The sequence below is a fragment of the Zosterops lateralis genome (genome assembly GCF_965231275.1).
Source record: "Zosterops lateralis genome assembly, chromosome: 32".
In the NCBI taxonomy this organism is placed as follows: domain Eukaryota; kingdom Metazoa; phylum Chordata; class Aves; order Passeriformes; family Zosteropidae; genus Zosterops; species Zosterops lateralis.
In genome coordinates, this window is record NC_139792.1 from 4,328,388 (window position 1) to 4,349,287 (window position 20,900).

The 20,900-nt window shown below is 55.6% G+C and overlaps 1 protein-coding gene across 1 annotated transcript in view; it reads right to left on the reverse strand.

Annotated features, from left to right (window-relative positions):
* Positions 1-14,825: 14,825 nt before the first annotated feature.
* LOC310920902 (olfactory receptor 14J1-like) overlaps positions 14,826-20,900 on the reverse strand; it is a gene marked incomplete at both ends in the record, with an annotated part of 261,934 nt that continues 255,859 nt past the window's right edge. The window contains one exon of the mRNA XM_083880963.1: positions 14,826-14,914. Within this exon, the coding sequence (XP_083737089.1) occupies positions 14,826-14,914 (89 nt within the window). The remainder of the gene's footprint in view (positions 14,915-20,900) is intronic.

Consider the following 20,900-nt stretch of genomic DNA (forward strand, 5'->3'; position numbering starts at 1 on the left):
GGAGATGAAATCCCACCCGTCGTAGCCGTACCGGTGGGATCCATGGATTCACCATTGGACAGGAGGTCACAGCTGGAAACCACCTGCACCGTGTGGAGACCTGGGAACGAGGAGAGAAGGGACCCATGGAGTCGTGTCCCAGCCCCACAGAGCCCCTTGGAGCTCCCTGGATTCCCATTCCAGCCCCACAGATCCTCCTCATCCCCACAGATCCCATCCCAGCCCCTCAGAGTCCTCCATCCCCACAGATCCCAGCCCAGCCCTGGCTCCCCCCACTCCCCCCGCTCTGGTTGTCCCGGCCCCATCTCCAGGTCACTGTCGGCCACGAGCCGGTTCCTCTCCTTGAGCCGGGCCTGGTTATCCCAATGTCCTGGGCCTGGTTATCCCACTATCCCAGCTCTGGCTATCCCATATCCATCTCTGGCTATCCCAATATCCCAGCTCTGGCTATCCCAGTACCCCAGATCTGGCTATCCCAATATCCCAGCTCTGGCTATCCCAATATCCCAGCTCTGGCTATCCAAGTATCCAGCTCTGGCGATCCCATTATCCCAGCTCTGGCTATCCCAATATCCAGCTCTGGCTATCCCAGTATCCAGCTCTGGCTATCCCAGTATCCAGCTCTGGTTATCCCAATATCCCAGCCCAGCTCCCGCTGCCATCCCCGGTGTCTGCGGCTCCATCCGGCCCCACTCGCTGTCCCAGCGCTCGCAGGGGGTCCCGTCCCCGTCCCCACAATCCAGGACTGGGGGACCCCCGGGCCGGGCTCCGACAGCGCCACTTCCAGGGACTGCAGGGAGTGGGGAACTGGGGGGACACGGAGATTTGGGGGAGCTGGGGGGCTGAAAGTGGGAGTTTGGGGATCCAGGGGGGTCAAGAGGCCAAGGAAAGGGGGGACTGGAAGAGCTGGGACAGCTGAAGGAGGTTCAGGGGCTCAGAGTCAAGGAAAGGGGGTGCAGGGACTGGGAGAGGTGGGATGGGGTGTCCAGGGAATCCTGTGCCCAGCAAAGGGGGTGCCAGGGCTCCTCAGTGTGAGGAAAGGAGGGGCTGGGAAATGCAGGAATGGGGGTCCAGGGGTCCCAGGGAGAAGGAAAAGGGGGGTCTGGGGGCTGGGAGAGGCGGGGTGGCCGGGAAAAGGTTGTGTTGGTGCCGGATCAGGGGGTGCAGGGGGGTCTCAGGGCAGGGCAAAGGGGTAAAAGGGCACCTGGGTTCTCAGGAATGGGGGTGCAGGGGGGTCTCAGGGTCAGGGAAATGGGGAGCAGGGACTTGGAGAGGTAGAAGGGAGTTCCAGGGGGTTCTTGAGCCCAAGAAAGGAAAGTTCAGGGTTTCCCAAAAAGGGGGTACCAGGGTGGGGACACTCGGGGACACCAGGAGGTTTCTGGTTTTGAAGAAAGGTGGGGCTGGGGGCTGGGAAAGGCAGGAATGGGGGTCCAAGGCATTCCACACCATCCCAAAGTCAAGCACAGGGGAAGTCTGGAGGCTGGGAGCCATGGGATGGCCGGGAAAAGGGCAGCAGGGGGTGCTGGTGTTCAGAAATGGGGGATTCAGGGGGTCCCTGTGCAGGATAAGGGGAGCAGGGGGTGCTGGTGTTCAGAAATGGGGGATTCAGGGGGTCCCTGTGCAGGATAAGGGGAGCAGGGGGGTCCCGGGGCCGGGAATGGCGGGTCAGGGTCCTGGGGCCGGGGGTCCCACTCCCCCTGGCCCCCCCAGGAGCGCCCCCAGCCCCAGCCCTGGAGCCATCCCGCTGCTCCTGCTCACTCCCAGCAGGATCCCAGTAGGATCCCAGTACAGCCCAGTCACTCCCACTCCTGGCATTCCCCCCGAGCCCCCGGGGATCCGGGGCATTCCTGGTGGCCACGGCGCTGCCCAGGTCACCGAGAGGCGCCGGGAACAGGAGGAGATCCAGGCTGAGGAATTGACAAATGCCCTGGGGCACTCCTGCCTGGAATGGCTCCGGAAATGTGTCAGATATGGGCGGGAGGCACTGGAGCATAAAGGGGGGGAGGGCAGAATTCCCATGGGAATGTGGGATTGGGAAATGTGGGATTTGGGAGGGCAGAATTTGGGAACATGGGAATTCCCGTGGGACCTCCAAGGATGGACCCCACTGCTGTCCCATTGCCATGGGAATTCTGTAGCTGGATCTCACTGCCATCCCATTCCCATGGAATTTCATGGGCAGATCCCATCCCCATCCCACTGCCAGGGAAGCTCCAGCCCAGATCCCCCCCAAACCCATCCTGGAGGTCGCCCTGTTCTTTGCCCTCCCCACCCCCCACAAGACTCCTGGGGGTCCCCCCATGACCCCCCCGGCCCCCCCAAACTCCTCCTGGGTCCCCCTTCATCCCCCTGTTATGAATAAAAATGGGCGGAGAAAATATTAATCTCCATAAACGCCTTTATTAATCAGCTCTTATTAATATTTGCCCGAGGGGTTTGGTCGCCGTGGAGGAGGAGGGCTTTATCAGCTCTGCTGCATGCAATTCAACAGAGCTGGAGGACTGGCCCTCGCTGGGAAGTAATCCCAGAGTCCTGACAGTTCTTTGTTTTCTCCTGTGGTCTCATCTCCGGTTTGGTCTTTTTAACTTACGGCTAGTAAGCAAAACCAGAGAAATTAGCTTTTCTGATTCTCTAGGGTTCACACGGCTGAGCATTAGTTCTTATCTGTTTTAATTTTACTTGGTTTTTATTTGATAAGGGTTTTTTTATGTTAGATTTCATCCCGAGACGCTCTCGGAGTTCTTAATTTGCATGCGGGATCACCGGGGCCGGCGCTTGAAGCTCTTTGTGGCCACGTGGTAGTCTTTGCCGCAGCAATGGCGTTTCGGTCTCACGCTGCTTCACAGCGGCGGCAACGTTGTGGGGGTTTGGGCCGGGGCTTGTGCGGTGGGAGGTGGAACGTGGCGGGTGTGGGGTTTTTCTCTTGAAGCGGGGCAGCGGTCTGGCCAGCTCGGGGACGCTTCATCTGGCCGAGGTGGCTGACCGCGTGGCGGCTGCGGGTGGACGGGCGGCCGGGGCTCTTCTCCGCGCCGAACCGGGGAACGGCTGGGGCTGGGGAGAGGCTTCTCCCCGGCGAACCGGAGGGGCGCAGCTGGGGTTTCTCCATGCTGAACCGGCAGGGGGGACAGCCGGCTCTTCTCCCCTCTGCTCCGGCGGCGGCGGCCGCGGGCGGGCGGTTCCGCAGACTCTGGGTTTTTCTCCGCCGGCTCCCGGCCGCGGACGGGGCTGGGAAGGGGCTTTTCTGCAGCGAACCGGGGGGGAGACGGGGCGGCCGGCTCCTCTCTCTTTCCCTGTCGGTGGCAGAGCCGGTGGCTCCGCCGCGGCTCTCTCGCCCCGTCTCTGACCTGGGATGGGGGGGGCGCAGCGCCCGAGAGTTTTTCTACGGGAACGGGCTCCCTGTTTTTAAGGTGGTCTGGGAGGAAGGAAAGGTGCCACGTGCCACTAAGGTGGCTTTTCACTGTTACATTATAGGATAAACATTTTAAATTTTATTTTTATCACCCCCACGGGGATTCCTGGGAGTCCCCCCGTGTCCCCTCCCCCAGGACTTTGGGGGTCCCCCCGACCTGTCCGTGCCCCTCCCCCGTTTCTGCCCCCCTGTGATGGTGGGGGGTGGGGGCCGAGTGCTGGTGCCCCCCTGCCTGCAGCAGATCCAGCACTGGGGGCACTGCAGGGGCTCCCTGGCCATTTGGGCTCCCCTGGGATTTGGGGTGACTCCCCGGGCCCCAGGATCTCCCTGAACACGCTGACGCTGCCCGGGCACAGTGAGAAGGTTCAGACCCGGCTCGGGGCCCCAGCTCTGTCACCGGCCCTGCCCAGGGACCCCCAAACCCTCACGGGACCCCCAAATCCCCCCTGGGACCCCCAAATCCCCCCCGGGACCCCCAAATCCCCCCTGGGACCCCCAGCCCCCCCCGGGGCTCTGCTGCCGGAATCACCGGGAGTGGTGTTGCCCTTTGAAGGGGAGTTTTCCTGGGAACCCAAAACAGGCGCCTCTTAAAGCGGCCATGGCAGAGAGAATCCCAAAAATCCACCCCGGGTGGGAGGGGGGCAAAACATCCCCCAGAGGGGCTTGGAATGGGGGTCCCCTATAAAATGTCACCTGACGGGGGTGATGAGGTGCTCCCAGCACAGCCCAGTCACTGCCAGTCCTGGCATCCCCCTGGGCCCTCTCTGCCTTCCGACCTTTCCCGGCTCCATCCCCGCTCGTCCCGCGGGCTGCGAGGGGTTCGGGAACGGGGCAGGAGGAGGAGGGAGGGAGGAAGAGGCGGAGCAGCCGCGGGAAGCGGGAGGAAGAAGAGCAGAGGAGGGAGCGGGCGGCTCCAGCGCTCCCTGAAGCCGCAGCAGCCCCGGGACCATCGGCCCCATCCCGCAGGTGCCCGGGGAGGGGGAGCTCGCCCCAAATATCCCGGGTTTGGGCTCCCTGGGCTTGGGGTTTTTGGGGGGATGTTTGGAGCTGGCAGGGCTCCAAAGGCGAGGCGCAGATGGCCCTCGGGGGGACATCGGGGGGTCCCCGGGAGGTGGTTTTGGGGGGTCCCGGTGTGGGCAGAGCCCTGGCGGGGCCGGGGGGACCCCGGGTTTGGGGAGCCCGGGAGAGGGCCGGGGTTTGGGGAGCCCCTGAGCGGGAGCCCAGAGACAGGAGAGCCCCAGGAGCCCAAAGCGGGGAGCCCGAGAGGGGGGGAGCCCTGGGATTGCCGGGACCCTGTTGGGGGGCGCTGGGGCTGGAGGGGCGGGATGGCCGGGAAAGGGGTTCGGGGGTCCCGGGGCCGGCAGTGGCGGCTCCCAGGATCAGCCCTGGGCCCCCCATGGCCATAACAAGGGCTGGGAGCTGTACAAATAGCATTAGCAGCAAATTAAAAAAGATGGATCCCTTAGGCTTAGCCTGAGAATGGTGCTTTTCAGAGTGGATGGGGTAAATTTAAAATAAAAAAATCCTTTATTGTGTTAGAATTAAAAATGACATTACTAGGGCTTTGTTTTCATATTTCTCTCTCCTTTGCTATGTTTGAGAGAAAAAGAAGTCAGTAAATCTTTAATCCCATTAACTGATCCTTAATACAGAATGTCCTACAGAGAAGGAGAGATTTCTGTTCCCACAGGTATTTCTTGGAAAAGAAAGGAATGATTTTGAGGAATGAGGTTAACATATAGTAGAAGTAAATGCTGTACAGCAGTACTTGTGTCAGTCTAAAGTGTTTTGGTTTGGTTTTTTGGTGGTTTTTGTTTGGTTTTTTGGGATTTTTGGTTCCCTGTGGTTGTTTGGTTTGTTGTTGGTTTTTTTTTTTTTTTTTTTTTTTTTTTTGTTGTTTGTTTTGTGATTGTTCTTTTTGGAGGTTTTTTTTTTTTGGTTTTTTTTTTTTGTTTTTGTTTTGGTTTTTTTTTGTTTTGTTTTGTTTTGTTTTTTTGGTTTGTGGTGGATTTTTTTTTTGTTTTGTTTTTGTTTGGTTTTTTGTTTTGTTTTGGGGAGGTTTTTTTGGGGGAAGGAGGTTTTGTAGTCTTCTTTTAGTCATTGCCAGGCACTCCCAGTTCCCTCAGCATGGTTCAGTTGCCCCCAGTTTTATCCCAGTCCCTGCCAGAACCTCCCAGTTGTCGCCAGTATGCATCCTGTCATTCCCAGTTTTTCCCAGTTCCTCCCAGTGTGTGCACAGCTGGTTTCCTGCGTGGCTCTGGTAGCTCCCAGTAACCCCAGTCAGGGTCCCATCACAGAATCACAGAATGTGTAGGTTGGAAGAGACCTTCAAGATCATCGAGTCCAACCCAGCCCCAACACCTCAACTGGATCATGGCATCGAGTGCCACATCCAGTCTCTTCTTAAACACATCCAGGGATGGTGACTCCACCACCTCCCCAGGCAGACTATTCCAGTATTTAATCACTCTTTCTGTGAAAATCTTCTTCCTACTATCCAACCTATATTTCCCTTGTCACAGCTGAAGACTGTGTCCCGTCCTTCTGTCAGTTGCTGCCTGGACAAAGAGACCAACCCCCAGCTGTCTGCAACCCCCCTTCAGGAAGTTGTAGAGAGTGATAAGGTCACCTCTGAGTCTCCTTTTCTCCAGGCTAAACAGCCCCAGCTCCCTCAGTCGTTCTTCCTCTGGCTTGTTTTCCAAGCCCCTCACCAGCCTCGTTGCCTCCTCTGGACACGTTCAAGCGTCTCAAGGTCCTTCCTAAACTGAGGGGCCAGAACTGGACACAGCACTCAAGGTGTGGCCTCACCAGTGCTGAGTCCAGGGGAAGAATGAGCTCCCTGCTCCTGCTGGCCACATCATTCCTGATCCAGGCCAGGGGCCATTGGCCCTCTTGGCCACCTGGGCACACTGCAGGCTCATGTTCAGCCGCTGCTGAGCAGAACCCCCAGGTCCCTTTCTGCCTGGGCACTGTCCAGCCACACCATCCCCAGCCTAGAGCACTGCAGGGGTTATTGTGGCCAAAGTGCAGGACTTGGCACTTGGACTCATTAAACTCCATCTAGTTGCACTCTGCCCACCCATCCAACCATTCCAGGTCTCTCTGCAGAGCCCTCCCACCTGCCAACAGATCAACAAATGTTCCCAGCTTAGTGTCATCTATAAATTTACTAATGAAAGACTCAATACCCTCATCCATGTCGTCAATACAAATACTGAACAGAGCTGGCCCCAGCACAGACCCCTGAGGAACACCCCTGGTGACTGTCCCCAGCTGGATGCAGCACCATTCCCCACCACTCTCTGGGCCTGGCCATGCAGCCAGTTCCTAACCCAGCAAAGAGTGCTCCTGTCCAAGCCCCGGGCTGCTAGCTTATCCAGGAGTGTGCTGTGGGAGACAGTGCCAAAGGCCTTGCTGAAGTCCAAACAGACATCCACAGCCCTTCCTGCATCCACCAGGCAGGTCACCTGGTCATCAAAGGAGACCAGGTTGGTCAAACACAACCCACCCCTCCTAAACCCGTGCTGGCTGGCTCTGACACCCTGGCCATCCTGTAGGTGCTGTGTGATGACACTCAATATAAACTGCTCCATTACCTTTACTGGGTACTGAGGTCAGGCTGACTGGGCTATAATTACTGGGATCCTCCTTCCCACCCTTCTTGTGAATGGGTGTCACATTGGCAGCTTCCAGTCACCTGGAACCTCAGCAGTGAGCCAGGACTGTTGGTAAATGATGGAGAGTGGCTTCACAAGCTTATCTGCCAGCTCCCTCATCACCCTGGGGTGGATCCCGTCTGGGCCCAGAGATTTATAGTGTCCAAGCATCTCAGCAGTTCTCTGACTGCCTTATCTTGGATAACAGGGGACCATTCTGTTCCCTGACACCATCAACGAACCCAGGAGGGCAGTTGTCCCAAAGGCAAGTTGTCTTCCCACTGAAGACTGAGGCAAAGAAGGCATTAAGCACTTCTGCCTTCCCCTCATCTGCAGTTATTAAGTACCCTCCCACATCTACTAGAGAACAAAGGTTGGTCTTACCCTTCCTTTTGCCATTAGTATATTTGTAAAAACATTTTTTATTATCCTTTACAAAATTACCAAATTAAGTTCAAACTGACCTTTGGACTCTGTAACATTTTTCCTTCATACTCTAGCAATCCCCTGAAATCCTTCCGGAGAGACCTGACCCTCCTTCCGAAGAAGATAAATCCTCTTTTTATTCCTGAGTTCATCAAAAACCTCCTTGCCCATCCAGGCTGGGCATTTGCCTCGTCCGCTCATCTTTCGGCACACAGGGACAGTCTGTTCCTGTGCCCTCAAAATCTCTGTTTTGTAGAACACCCACCTTTCCTGAACTCCTTTGTTTTTAAGGGCTGCTTCCCAAGGAACTCTCTGAATAAGTCTCCTAAACAGGCCAAAGTCTGCCCTCTGGAAGTCCAGTGAAAGACTGCTATTGATGTACCTCCTGATTTCACCAAATATCAAGAACTCTGTAATTTCATGATCACTCTGCCCCAGTCGTCCTCCAACCACCACATCTCCCACCAGCCCATCTCTGTTTGTGAACAACAGATCCAACATAGTCTCTCCCCTGGTGGGCTCACCTACCAACTGTGACAAAAAGTTATCATCCATGCACTCTAAAAATTTCCTGGACTGCCTCATTTCTGCTGTATTAAGTTCCCAGCAGATGTCTGGTAGGTTGAAGTCACCTACAAGAACAAGGGCTGGTGATCCTGAAACATTCCCCAGCTGCTGATAGAATAAGTTGTCCACCTCTTCCTCCTGGTTGGGTGGATGATAACAGACTCCCAGTAGGATGTCAGCCTTGTTGGCTTTCCCCTTAATTCTCACCCATAGGCATTCAACTCCATTTTCATGCGTTTCAATACCTATGGATTCAAAAGCCTTCTTAATATAAAAGGCCACTCCTCCACCTCTTCTCCCTTTCCTGTCTCTTCTGAAGAGCCTGTAGCCATGGAGTGCAGTGCTCCAGCTGTGTGAGTCATCCCACCACGTTTCTGTGATGGTGACTACATCACAGCTTTGCTGTTGCCCCATGACCTCCAGCTCCTCCTGTTTGTTACCCATGCTACGTGCATTGGTGTACATGCCCTTCAGCTGGGCTACTGATTTCACCCCTAACTCAGGCTCAGTACCCTTGGGTCTGCTTCCAGGCAGCCCAGCTGCATCCCCTTCCCCCTTCAAACCTAGTTTAAAGCCCTCTCAATGAGGTCAGCCAGTTCCTGAGCTAAGAACCTTCTACCCTTAACAGAGAAGGAACCACGAGCTTGAGCACTCCCTGAATTCACAGCCCCCCACCTGTGAGATCATCACCCCCCATCCCACAGGTGACCAGGGAGGGGGAGCTGGGCCCAGATATCCTGGGGGGTCCCTGGGTTGGGTTTTTTTGGGAGGATGTTTGGAGAATGAAGAACTCCAGAGGTGAGTGGAAAATGCCCCTTGTGGGGACATTGGGGGGTCCCAGTGGCAGCTGCTGGCAGAGGCAGCCTGGAGGAGCAGAGCCCTGTGTCCCCCAGGAGCCCAAAGTGGGGAGCCCAGAGAGGGGGGAGCGCCGCGATTGGCGGGACCCTCAACAGCCTGGCGAGGGGCAGGGGGGACTCCTTGGCCCCCCTGGACCCCAAAGCAGAGAATGAGGGGAGAAGGGACCTTGGGATCCCAAAAACCTCCAGCATCCCTGTGAGGAGATGGAAAAGGGGGGAACTTCTCATATTCCTGGGACTCCCAGCAGCCTGAGGAGGGCAGGGCCTGAGTAGACGGGGGACCCCCAGTTCAAGCGTGACCCCCAGCAGCTGGGACAGGGGGGAACCCCCAAACACCAAAGGGGAGAGACCCTAGACAGGGGAACTGCTGGGAGGCATTTTCTGGGCTGAATGTTGATGTTTGAGAGGTTTTTCTGGACCCCAAATGGGCAGTGACTTCTAGAGATGGACTTGGGCAAAACCTTAAACTCAATGTGCTCATCCCTTGGTTTCACCCCAAATCAGGACATCCCATTCCAAAACATCGGCCAAGTAGAGGAGGAGGCTGCAAGAAAGTGGAAGATGTCCCAGGACAGCCAGGCAGGTGAGGAGGAAGTCAGTGCCCCTTTCCCCCTCTCTCCTGCTCCATCTCTCAGCCGAGCACAGCCCCCGGCTGCAGGACAACCCTGCTGCCAACACTGTCCTGCTGGGGATGGACTGGGGGGATTGTCCTTCCCCTTCCCTCTGGCACAGAGGCAAATCCCATCCTCTCCTTGTCCTTCCTCTCCCCCAGACAAGAAGCTGAGAATGGAAACCAGGGAGGGCAAATCCCCACAGCAGAACCTTATGGAAGAGGCTGTTTTGAGCAGCTCCACAGCACAGGAATCCAACAGGGAGGAAAAGCCCCAGAGATCCCTTAGGAGGAGGGTCTCCAAACCCATCCCAGGGTGCTCTGAGGAGGAAAGACACCCCCAGTCCCAGGTTGGTGGACAGAACCTCAGCCGAGGCTCAGAGCTGGTCCATGAGCAGCTTCATGATGGGGAGAAGCCCCACAAGTGCTTGGAGTGTGGGAAGAGCTTCAGCTGGAGGTCATACCTGATCAGACACCAGAGGATCCACACTGGGGAGAGGCCCTACGAGTGTCCCCAGTGTGGGAAGAGGTTTAAGACCAGCTCCAGTCTCCTCTCACACCAGCACATTCACACTGATGAGAGGCCCTTCCGCTGCCCCGACTGCAGGAAGGGCTTCAAGCACAACTCCACTCTCATCAAGCACCGGCGCATCCACACTGGGGAGAGGCCCCACGAGTGTAGGGAATGTGGGATGAACTTCAGCACAAGCTCCCACCTGATCCGCCACAAGAGGATCCACACCAGGGAACGGCCCTATGAGTGTGAGAAATGTGGGAAGAGCTTTAGCCAACGCTCCCACTTGATCCGTCACCAGAACACCCACGCTGAGGAAAGGCCATACAAGTGTGGGGAATGTGGGAAGGGCTTCAACCAGAGGTCCAAACTGATCATCCACCAAATGAGCCACACTGGGGAGAGGCCCTATGAGTGTTCTGAATGTGGGAAGAGGTTTCAGACCAGCTCAGATCTTCTCGTGCACCAGCGGATTCACAGAGAGGAGAGGCCCTTCCGCTGCCCCGACTGCAGGAAGGGCTTCAAGCACAACTCCACCCTCGTCACCCACCGGCGCATCCACACTGGGGAGAGGCCCCACGAGTGTCCCCAGTGTGGGAAGAGCTTCCTAGACAGGTCTAACTTGACCCGACACCAACGGAACCATCAGTAAGGGGAGCCCTGTGACTGCCCTGGCTGTGGGAAGAGCTTCGTGCTCTGCTCCAACTCCATCCCCCATTGGATGACCTACATTTTTAAGAACCCTGGTGACCCACATTCACTGTAATCTCCTTTGGGAAGACACTTGGCTGGTGCTCTTTTTCTTTGATTGTACTTAATATTCTTTTGATTTATCTCCATCTTATTAAAATAGACAACTTTGGATAAAAATCAATAAACTCATCAAGGGCATCTATAGGCTCATTTTTTCTGGTGTTTCCAGGAGATCTGGGATTCAGAGAGATACTTTTGCGCATTTGGGGGCGTGCAGGGTATTTGGTGTAATTTTCTCCATGTCTTGGCGTTCAAAGGGACACGGGGGTTTTATTTGTCACCTCACAACCACTCGATGTCACTGGAAACTACTCGATCCCACCCACAATTACTTGATTCCACAGCCACTCAGGGTGGGATGGGGTTGGAAGAGGATTGGGCAAAGTGGGATGCAAATAAGAGAGGGATGAGTGGGCATGGAGTGAGGCAGGATGGGTGGGAGGGGGTTTGGGACGTGGGAAATGGAGGAAATAGGGCTTGGGAAGGGGGTCTTGATGTCCAGCAGGGGTGGGATAGGGATAGGAATAGGACTGGGGAGGTGGGGTGGTGTCTGAAATGAGACAGCCAAAGGCTGGGGATGATGAAAAGAGGGGCAACCTGTTATTGATTTACTGATTCACATTGATTCACATTCATATTGACTCACATTCCTGAAGAGATTTTGAGGTATCCTATGTTTCTGAGTCAGTTTTGGGGCACTCCCCAGCTCTTGGGGGGTTTCCTGAGAGCAGCTCCATGCAGCCCCATTGCCAGGGGTGGTTGCCTTGGGCACCAGCTCAGAGCTGCAGCCACAGTCCGTTGCCTCGGTGCTGGAGAGCAGAGAAATGATGAATGGCCCCAGACATCTCCAGGGTGTGTTTGGGGCCAGGGCAAGTTCTGTGTAGGTCGGGTGGTCACTGCCCCAGCCCCAGCCACTGCAGCCTCTGCTCCAGCCCCAAAGTGGCTGCCAAACCCCTGGCACCTCAAAAACCCCACCTGTGAGAGGGACCAGAGCAGGTGAGGCTGTGACACGGGTGTGACACTGACACGTCCCATGTCCCCAGAGCTCCCAGCAGCTGAGATGGTGCTGGATCCAAGGAAGACTGTGGATCACCCTCTCTTGCTCTCTCTTCCTGACTACTTCTTCTCAAAATCTGGAGAACTATAAGTTGGACAGGTTAGAGTTTGCTCAGTCACTGCTTTGTGAAATGATTTACAGGAATTCCATGGTGCTTTAACATTTCCCATGTAGCTCATTCTCTGAAATTTGCAAGTTAAAGTTTGTTCTCCACCCTGGTGAGAAGTTTGTTGTTTTCTCCCATGTGCCCCCTGAGGGGATCGAGGTACCTCAAGTCCCTTTCCAACAGCGGCCGAGCCAGCTTGGGGCACAGCAGCAGGAACTGCAGTGCTGAGCAAGGCCTGGCTTGGCTGGAGGGAGCAGAAAGGCCAAGCCCTGAGCCCAGGCCTGGCACAGCAGGGCCTGTCCCTCCCGGGTGCCTCGGGGCTCTTTGTGGGCCAGTGGGATGGCAGGGGCAGCAAGGACAAATGTCATCAAACTGCAAGCCCTGCCAGCCTCCTCAGGGAGGGGCCAGGGAGGAGCAAAGTGCCGGCCCTGAAAGGAAAGTTCCTCCTGTGGGGCCTCCAGAGGCGCTGCCAGAGCCCAGGGGACAAAGGCCTGGGTGCCTGTGGCCCTGCCAGCCCTGCCCAGCCCTTGGCCATGTGTCCTGCAGGCTGTGCCCCCTGTGCGTGCTGCTGCTGTGCCCTGGCCGGCTGCAGACGCCCATCTCGCTGTCCCCCCCAGCATTTCCCAGCCCAGCATTTCTGTGCCCTCCCTGGGCTCCCTGCACCCAGCGCTGCCGGCTCCTGGCACACAGAGCCAGGCCAGGAGCCCACCCTGCCAAGGGCCTTTGGAGCAGCCTGGTGCCTGCCATGGCTCCTGACCTCAGCAGCTGCTCCTGGGGTGCTTCCATGGAACCCGAGCACAGCAATGCTGCTGGGCATTGGCCCTGCTCAGGCTCACACACTGTCAGGGCACATTCCCTGCCTGGAGGATTCGTGCCTGACCCAAGCCCTGCACTTGTGGCTCCAGCATTGCTTTCCAACAAGAACAGGGGAAGGCAAACTGTGTGTAGCTCATGGTATTTTACAGTGTCTAAAACTGGCTAAGTCATTGGTCTTAGAGGTGAGATCCATTTGGAATGAATGGGATGGAGAAGTAGGACAACATGGAAAAGGGGAGCATAGAAATCCATGGCAGAAAACATCTTGGATTGTTTCTTTCAATTTTCATTTCACTTCTGGAAATCTGTTTCAATTTTCCCACAATCTTCTTCACAGTCATGTCTGCCCTTTTCAAGATCCTTCCCTGGAGAATGAGGTCAAACTTCTGTCACAAGATGTGGCACCAACTGCAGCTTCTCTTGGCTTTCCACACCACAAGTGCAGCACAACCCTTGCAGCAAAGCAGATCAAATATTTGGAGAACCTTAGAACTTGTCCTTTTTTTTCCTGATGGGCTGAGGAGTTGTGCCATTGGTGAGGTTTTCATTGTTAGTGTTCTACCCTAAGAAAACATGACAGGGTATCTGGAGTTGTTAGGGAATGCAGGCCTGGCTGAATGCAGAGAATGAATCTCCAGAGGCTGCAGCCAGGAGTGGAGAGTTGTGTGATAATCATTCCAACATGCCCCCAGAAGATGGATGCCAAGGGAGAAGAAGAAGAACTCAGGGCACCGCCCTAAAATCTCCACCTTGTCCCATTGCATCTACATCCTAAAAACGCTAAACTACAAAATCTTCTACATGGTGATAACTACACTACTGTCTGTCATACATTTGTGACTTGCAATTCTTCTCTGTGTTTGATGTTTTTCACATGGACCAAAATCAAAGACTGTGTCTTCCTGGGCTCTGTGCCAGGCAAAACCCCCCTGCACAGACCCCAGACTCTCTTTCTCGAGTCCCAGGCCTCTCTACCGAGGTCTCTGACCATCCAGGGTGCCCAGAGGGATGCCCTGGACTCCAACAGCTGACTTGAGAGGCCACACCAAAGCTGAGTGGTTTCCCTGCTGTGGCCCAGCCCTTCCTGGCCCCAGGGGCTGATGGCATTTGTGCTCCCTCAGGTTCATCTCCCCACCCCAACAGCATGGGGGTGCTGAGGCCTGCTCTGGGCAGTGCAAACAGGGGCTCCTGAGGCAGTGCTGCCGTGTCTGTGCCTGCAAGGATGCGGCCCCTGTGTGAGCTGGGGGAGAGGCCAGGGCTGCCCAGGGGGGATGTTGTTGGCAGGTGCATGAGGACGCTCTGGGACGCTGCCCTGGGGTGTCCAGCGCAGTGGGGATGGATCAGCCCCTGCTCTGCTGCTCCTTCCCGTCTCCCCCAGGGCCCTTGCAGAGCCCCAGCCCTGCTGTTTGCCCCCAGCCTGCCCAGGGCCAGCCTGGGGCTGCTCCCGGGGCTTTTCTGTGCTGAGCATTGGCCTGGGCGTGTTCTGGAGAGAACCTGGGCAAGGAGCCTGGAGCCCCCAGGCCCTGCCCTGAGGCGTCAGCGCTGCCCCAGCAGTGCCCATGGCCTGTCCCTGCTGCAGCCCCGGCACTGCCACCCCCAGGCCTGTGCCCGGCCCCGAGAGCCCTCAGGCCCTACAGCAACACCAGGGCCAGGAGGGCAGCGGGGCAGGGCCACGGCAGCAGCACTGGCAGCACCAAGGGCTGCTGCTCCTGGGCACAGCTGCTGTGCCAGCCCTGATCTGCCCCCAGCTCTGCACACAGACATTGCTGCTGCAGCTGCAGACAAGGGAACAAAAGGGGCATCTCTGCTGAAAACTTGCCCAGGAGATCCTTGAGTTCCTTTAAAGCCACCAAGAGTACAGCCCCTCATTGACACAGTCTGTGGCCACAGGGATGGTCGAGAGAAATAAAATGAGAAATGGCACAAACAGAGACATTTCTTTCTGGTTAAGAATTATGAAGTAAAACAAACAAAGAGGAACTCCAAAATGAAATCAACAAGAATTATCAAAGAATACTTTTATTACAAATTAATTGCAGAAATAGGCCAGCAGTTTAATGTTTCTGAAACCATCCAGTTATCAGTTTCCACACTGCAGCCTTGAGCTCCTGGTTCCTCAGGCTGTAGATGAGGGGGTTCAGGGCTGGAGACACCACCGAGTACAGAACTGACAGGGCCAGATCCAGGGATGGGAAGGAGTTGGAGGGCAACTTCAGATGAGCAAACAGGGCAGTGCTCACAAACAGGGAGACCACAGCCAGGTGAGGGAGGCAGGTGGAAAAGGCTTTGTGCCGTCCCTGCTCAGAGGGGATCCTCAGCACAGCCATGAAGATCTGCACATAGGAGAAAACAATGAACACAAAACACCCAAGTGCTAAATAGGCACTAACTGCAATGAACGCAAGTTTCCTGAGGTTGGAGCGTGAACAGGAGAGCTTGAGGATCTGGGGGATTTCACAGAAGAACTGGCCCAGGGTATTGCCATGGCACAGGGGCAGGGAAAATGTATTGACTGTTTGCAAAAGAGCATTGAGAAAGGCACTGGCCCAGGCAGCTGCTGCCATGTGGGCACAAGCTCTGCTGCCCAGGAGGGTCCCGTAGTGCAGGGGTTTGCAGATGGACACGTAGCGGTTGTAGCACATGATGGTCAGGAGATAAAATTCTGCTGTGATAAAGAACAGAAAGAAAAAGAGCTGAGCAGCACATCCTGTGTAGGAGATGTCCCTGGTGTCCCAGAGGGAATTGTGCATGGCTTTGGGGACAGTGGTGCAGATGCAGCCCAGGTCACTGAGGGCCAGGTGGAGCAGGAAGAAGAACATGGGGCTGTGCAGGTGGTGGCCGCAGGCTGCGGCGCTGATGATGAGGCCGTTGGCCAGGAGGGCAGCCAGGGAGATGCCCAGGAAGAGGCAGAAGTGTAGGAGCTGCAGCTGCCTCGTGTCTGCCAATGCCAGCAGGAGGAAGTGGCTGATGGAGCTGCTGTTGGACATTTGTGGTGTCTTGGCATGGGGATCTGTAAAAAGAGTAATCATGGAATAGTTCAGTTTGGAGAGGACTTTGAATATCCCAGCCCAGCTTGATGGCACTTTCCCCCCACTGCCTGCCCAGGGCTCTGCTGCCTGGAGCTGTCCCAGCCTGCAGCTGCTTCCCTGTGCCCAGGGCTGGGCCCTGCCAGTGCTGCCAGAGCCCAGCCCAGCCCTGGGGGCTCAGCTCTGCCCTGCAGAGCCCTCCCAGCTCAGGCACTGCCCAGGGGCAGCTCTGGCTCTGCAGGCTCTGATGGCAACCTCAGAGCAACCCTGAGGAGGCTGGAAAAGTGATTCTGGTGCTGCCTGCAAGGGGCCCTGTGCTGATTTCTGTCACTGCCTGGTTTATTAAGATCTGAGAGAAAATAGTTTTATTTTTCTAACCCTGAACTGAGTGATGAATATATGTGTGCAATTTCCAATCAAGGCTATCCAAAGCAGTAGATTAAAATGCAGGATTTCCCTGTTTTAGCAGCCCCTGCCTTGCTGTGCTCCTTGAATAACGTACTTGGAAATTTTCTGGAGTTATATATAATTCTGAGTACAGTCCTGAACACTGCAGCATCCTCACTACACAAGGAGAACACTTCCAAGCCTTACCAGCTGTCTCCTTCCACCCAGATCTTGTCCCCCAGTGCTGGGAGCAGCTCCCCGGGCTGGCTGAGAGCTGTCCCTGGCAGGCAGCAGAGTCCCTGCCCCAGCACAGCGCCCTGGGCTGCAGGACCCTGCTCTGCAGGACAGCCCTGGGCACCCCTGGCTGCTCTACACAGGAGACAAGCAGAGAATGTACTCACAGAGTCTGTAGGCATTGGGATGTTCCAGCTTTAGGAGAGGACTGCAGGAGCTGCAGCTGCATTGTCCTGCAGCCAGAGGTTCCTGTGCCAAGGGCTGGGAGTGATTCTCCCCCAGGCACTTGTCAGCCCCTTCCCAGCCCTGAGTGATTGAAGCTCTCTGTGCCTGTGTGCTGTGCCCGGGGTGGCTGCAGGCAGTGCCCCAGCCCTGCTGGCCTGGGAGAAGAGCTACTCATCAAGAGAAATGTGGTTTTGAAGCTCTTCTTGGTTGCCAGGAGCTGCCTCTGTGCCAGGAGCCCAGCCCAGCTCAGCAGCACAGACACAGCACAAGGACTTTAATGACCCTCTCGGGGCTTGTGCTGAGGCCCTGAACATCAGTCCCTGAGAGGGAGATGAAGAAACCACTTAAGAGCTCCAAGTCAGAATCCAGCTCCAAAGTTTTCTGAAGTTTCAATGGGTCCCACTGAGGGACAGGAGAGAGAAAGTGGCCCCAGGCCCCAGGCAAAACAGAGAACTGCAGGCAGTGGTGACAGGTTTTTCAAAAGACTTTGGGTTTTGCTTTTGCCTTGGAATCTCTGAGAGGTTTGTGCAATCCAGTTATCTGCTGTAATTAGTCCCTTGAGAGGGTTTGTCAGTAATGACACTCAGTGGGGCTCATTAATGCTTCAAGATACTTTAGTTATTTTAAGGTACTTGGAGTTTCCCTTTTAAAACTGACTCTGTGAGAGGTTTGTGCAATCATGGCCCCAATTATCTACTTTAATAAGTCCCTTGGGATTCTGAGTCAGTAACAACACTCAGTGGGGCTCATTAGCACTTCACAGTACTCAAAGTTTATTAAGGAACTACTTTTTGACACTGAGTCTGAGTGCTGTGTGTGATAGTTGGCCTCCAATTATCTGCTTTAATGAGTCCCTTGGGAGCTTTGCATTGACACTCAGTGGGGCTCATTAATGCTTTGAGATACTCAAGGTGTTTAAGGTACTTTGGATTTTCCCTCCCACACTGAATCTCTGAGAAGCTTTTGTGCAATCCTGGCCTCCAAGTCTCACCTCCAAGGACTCCATAAGGAGTCTGTGTTGGGGATGGACTTCAGGGGGACCCATTAATGCTTCCAGACACTTTGGGTATTTCTCCTGACTTTGACTCCTGGAAAGGTTTGTGCAATCTCCTCTCAGGCCCTGAGGTTCCAGGGCTCAACTCCAAATGCACCACGGGGCTCATTAGGATCAAACAAGTCCTGACAAACCATGGCTGTGCCTTGATTTCCCTCTGTTCTGGTGCAGTTCATTAGGAAGTTTTCCTCCTGCAGTTATGGAGAAAAGTTTCCAAGAGCTTCAAAGAAATACATATTTCTATTTGAAAGGAGGTATTTTATTACTGTTCTCTTTAGAGAAGCGGTGACTGACGCATTCAGTGACTGATATTGATCCACAGTCTCTCCCAAGGAGGTCTGCCCTGCTCAGAGAAGCTGTGCCTTGAGCTCTGGCCCAGTGTGGACAACCTTGCTGTACATTTCCAAACCCCATCCTGTCTCTCCTCACTCACCTGGGATCTGCTTTGCTTGAAAAACTGGCGGCACTCAGCCAACATAGGGGTTTTTTTTATTATTTTTTTAAGCAATCTAAAACTCCTGAGTATCCCCAGTGAAAACAGACAATCTCCTCAAGTGTGTGCCAAGGCCAAGGTGTCACCAAGGAGGTTCCCCTTCCCCAAGGCAGAACCATGCAAGGAATGATTTAGACACACAGGAAGTTCTGCAAGAAACACAAATCCAGAGTTGGCTGAAGGCAGAATTAGACCAACTGCTGAAGGACAGACAAGCTTTGAACTCCTTGCAGCTCCAAGCTGCAGGTGGGTTGTTGGGAGGTGCGTGAGTGAGCCCAGAGTGAGGGCAAGGGCACTGCAGAGAGGCCTGGAAGTGCTTGTGTGCAGACAGGCAGTGGGGAAGGGCAGTGCAGGGCTGGCCTGGGCCAGGAGTGAGGGTGGATCATCATGCCCAGCTGGCCTGGGCCATGGCGAGGGGCTGTGGCCACGGGCACTGCCCTGAGCCCACTGCCTGGGCCCCTTGCTCAGGGCTGGTGTCAGTGCCCAGAGGCAGAGGGGATCCCTTGCTGGGGGCTGTGCCATGGCCACCTGCCCTGTGCCACGCTGGCTGCTCAGGCGCCGCGGGACCAGCAGCAAACGCCACTGCCAGGGCCAAAGGCAGCTCAGGCAGACAGAAAGGGTTAGGGCTGGCCACTGTTTCCATGGCAGCCCTCCCTGGGACACCACACCTGGGTCACCTGGCCTGGCCATTGCCATGGAAACTCAGCTCATTTGGAATGCAATAGGGGATAAAGGTTTTAGTAGGGCCTGTCCCAAAAGGACAAAGTGTGGTGTTTTTAAACTAAAGGAAGGGAAGTTCAGATAAGGAGAGATAAGGAGGAATTTTTTGATGGTGAGGCTGATGATCCACCAGGACAGGTTCCCAGGGAGGTGGACAATGTCCCATCCCTGGAAACATTCCAGTCCAGCTGGGACAGGGCTCTAAACAACCTGATCTGCTGAAAGATGTCCCTGCTCATGGCAGGGGTTTGGATGAGATGAGCACTGCAGAGCTCTTCCCATCCAAACCATTCCAGGACTGCACGGGGACAAGGGGCTGCTCACTGCCCTCCATCCACTCCCCTGACTCCTCCTTGTCTCTGCTGGAGCCCACATCCAGCAGCCAAAGGCAGCCCCTGCTCTGGCCTTTCCCCCCTGCCCCAGGGGCTGCCAGAGCCAGGGGGGCACAGGTGACCTTTAGGCTCTGCAGGGCTCAGGCCCAGCAGCTGTGCCAGAGTCAGGGCTGAGGTGACACTCTGTGGGCTGGGGCAGAGGCCAGGCAGAAATGAGCCCTGAAGCAGCAGCTCTGCAGTGGTGGCCACCAGGCCAGGTTGCCAAGAGAGGCTTCTGGCCATGGCCTGGAAGCAGCTGCTGCTGCCAAGGTGCCTTTGGTGCCTCAGGCTCTCCCTGGCACAGCTCCCAGCACGGCACTCTGCACTTGTGCCCGAGCCCTTCCCTGTCTTGGGGCTGGCCTGGGGCTTTTCCTGCAGCGGGATCTGCCCTGGGCCTGGCACAGGAAAGGCAGTTCCTGCTGGAGCAGGAGGCTCTGCCTGCAATGGCCTCAAAAAGCCCCAACAGGGTCCTGTTTTCTTAAAAATTGCTTCCTAGGTCTGTATGTTCTAATAATTGTTATAGCTCCTATATGTGGAGTAAATTACGCTCTTTTTTTATTGACTCTGTGGTGTAAATGAATCTTTCTGTCAAATCCAGATCTGAATCAGTCATAGCTATATTTATAAAATGTATCTAGTATTCCATTGTTTCTCCCGTAGGACAAAATTCATTTTGGTTGAATTCCACCTGCCCTATCTTTAACACATAAACTTTTGACAAAGTCTGGGGCTAGGATTGGATCCAGCCACTTTAAGTTTTTTTTCTTAGGTGGAATTTTAAAAGTCTAGGAATCTTGGAGGGGTTTGAGGATCCATAGTGGGTCATTTCTCCACCTCAGGATGCAGCAGGAGATTCTCCAATGAAGAAATGAAGCTTTTGCCTGAAGCTCCCACTGTGCCCAGGACAGGAAGCCCTGGGAGTGTCTGGGACATCCCGGCTCTTTGGCAGCCTGGGCACTCCTGGGGTGTCACCGTGGAGCCCCCGTGAGTGCCTGTGACAGATGGGTGCCTTTGCAGCCCAAGGTGCCCTGGGATGTGCCCATGGCATGGCTGGGACTGCCTCTGCCCACAGGGCTCTTGAGCATCCCAGCTCAGGCCTGGGGCCAGAGTCCCTTGCCATGGCAACCATTTGCAGTCCCATTGCCAGGGCCAGGGGATGCCAGAAGGGATCCCAGAATGGGCTGAGTTGGGAGGGAGCCATCAGGACCCTGGAGTGCAACTGCTGGCCCTGCACAGGACAGCCCAACAATCCCAGCCTGGGCCTGGCAGCGCTGTCCAAAGGCTGCTGGAGCTCAGAGAGCCCTGGAGCTGTGAGCCTTCCCTGGGAGCCTGTTCAGTGGCCCAGCAGCCTCTGGGGGAAAAACCTATTCCTGAGATCCAACCCAAAGCTGCCCCGAGTCAGCTCCAGCCGTTGCCTGCAGTCCTGTCCCTGGGCCCCAGAGGGAAGAGGTTCCCACAGCCCCCAGCCAGGGACCCGCTCCCAAGGCTCTTGCCAGGGCAGCCAGGGCTGGCACCAGCTGTGATGCTCGGTTTCCCCAGGCCGGGCTTTAGGAATGGGATTCCCCAATTTCCTGCTCCTGCTAAAACCGTGCCGCCCCTCGCTGCCCTCCAGCCTCCCA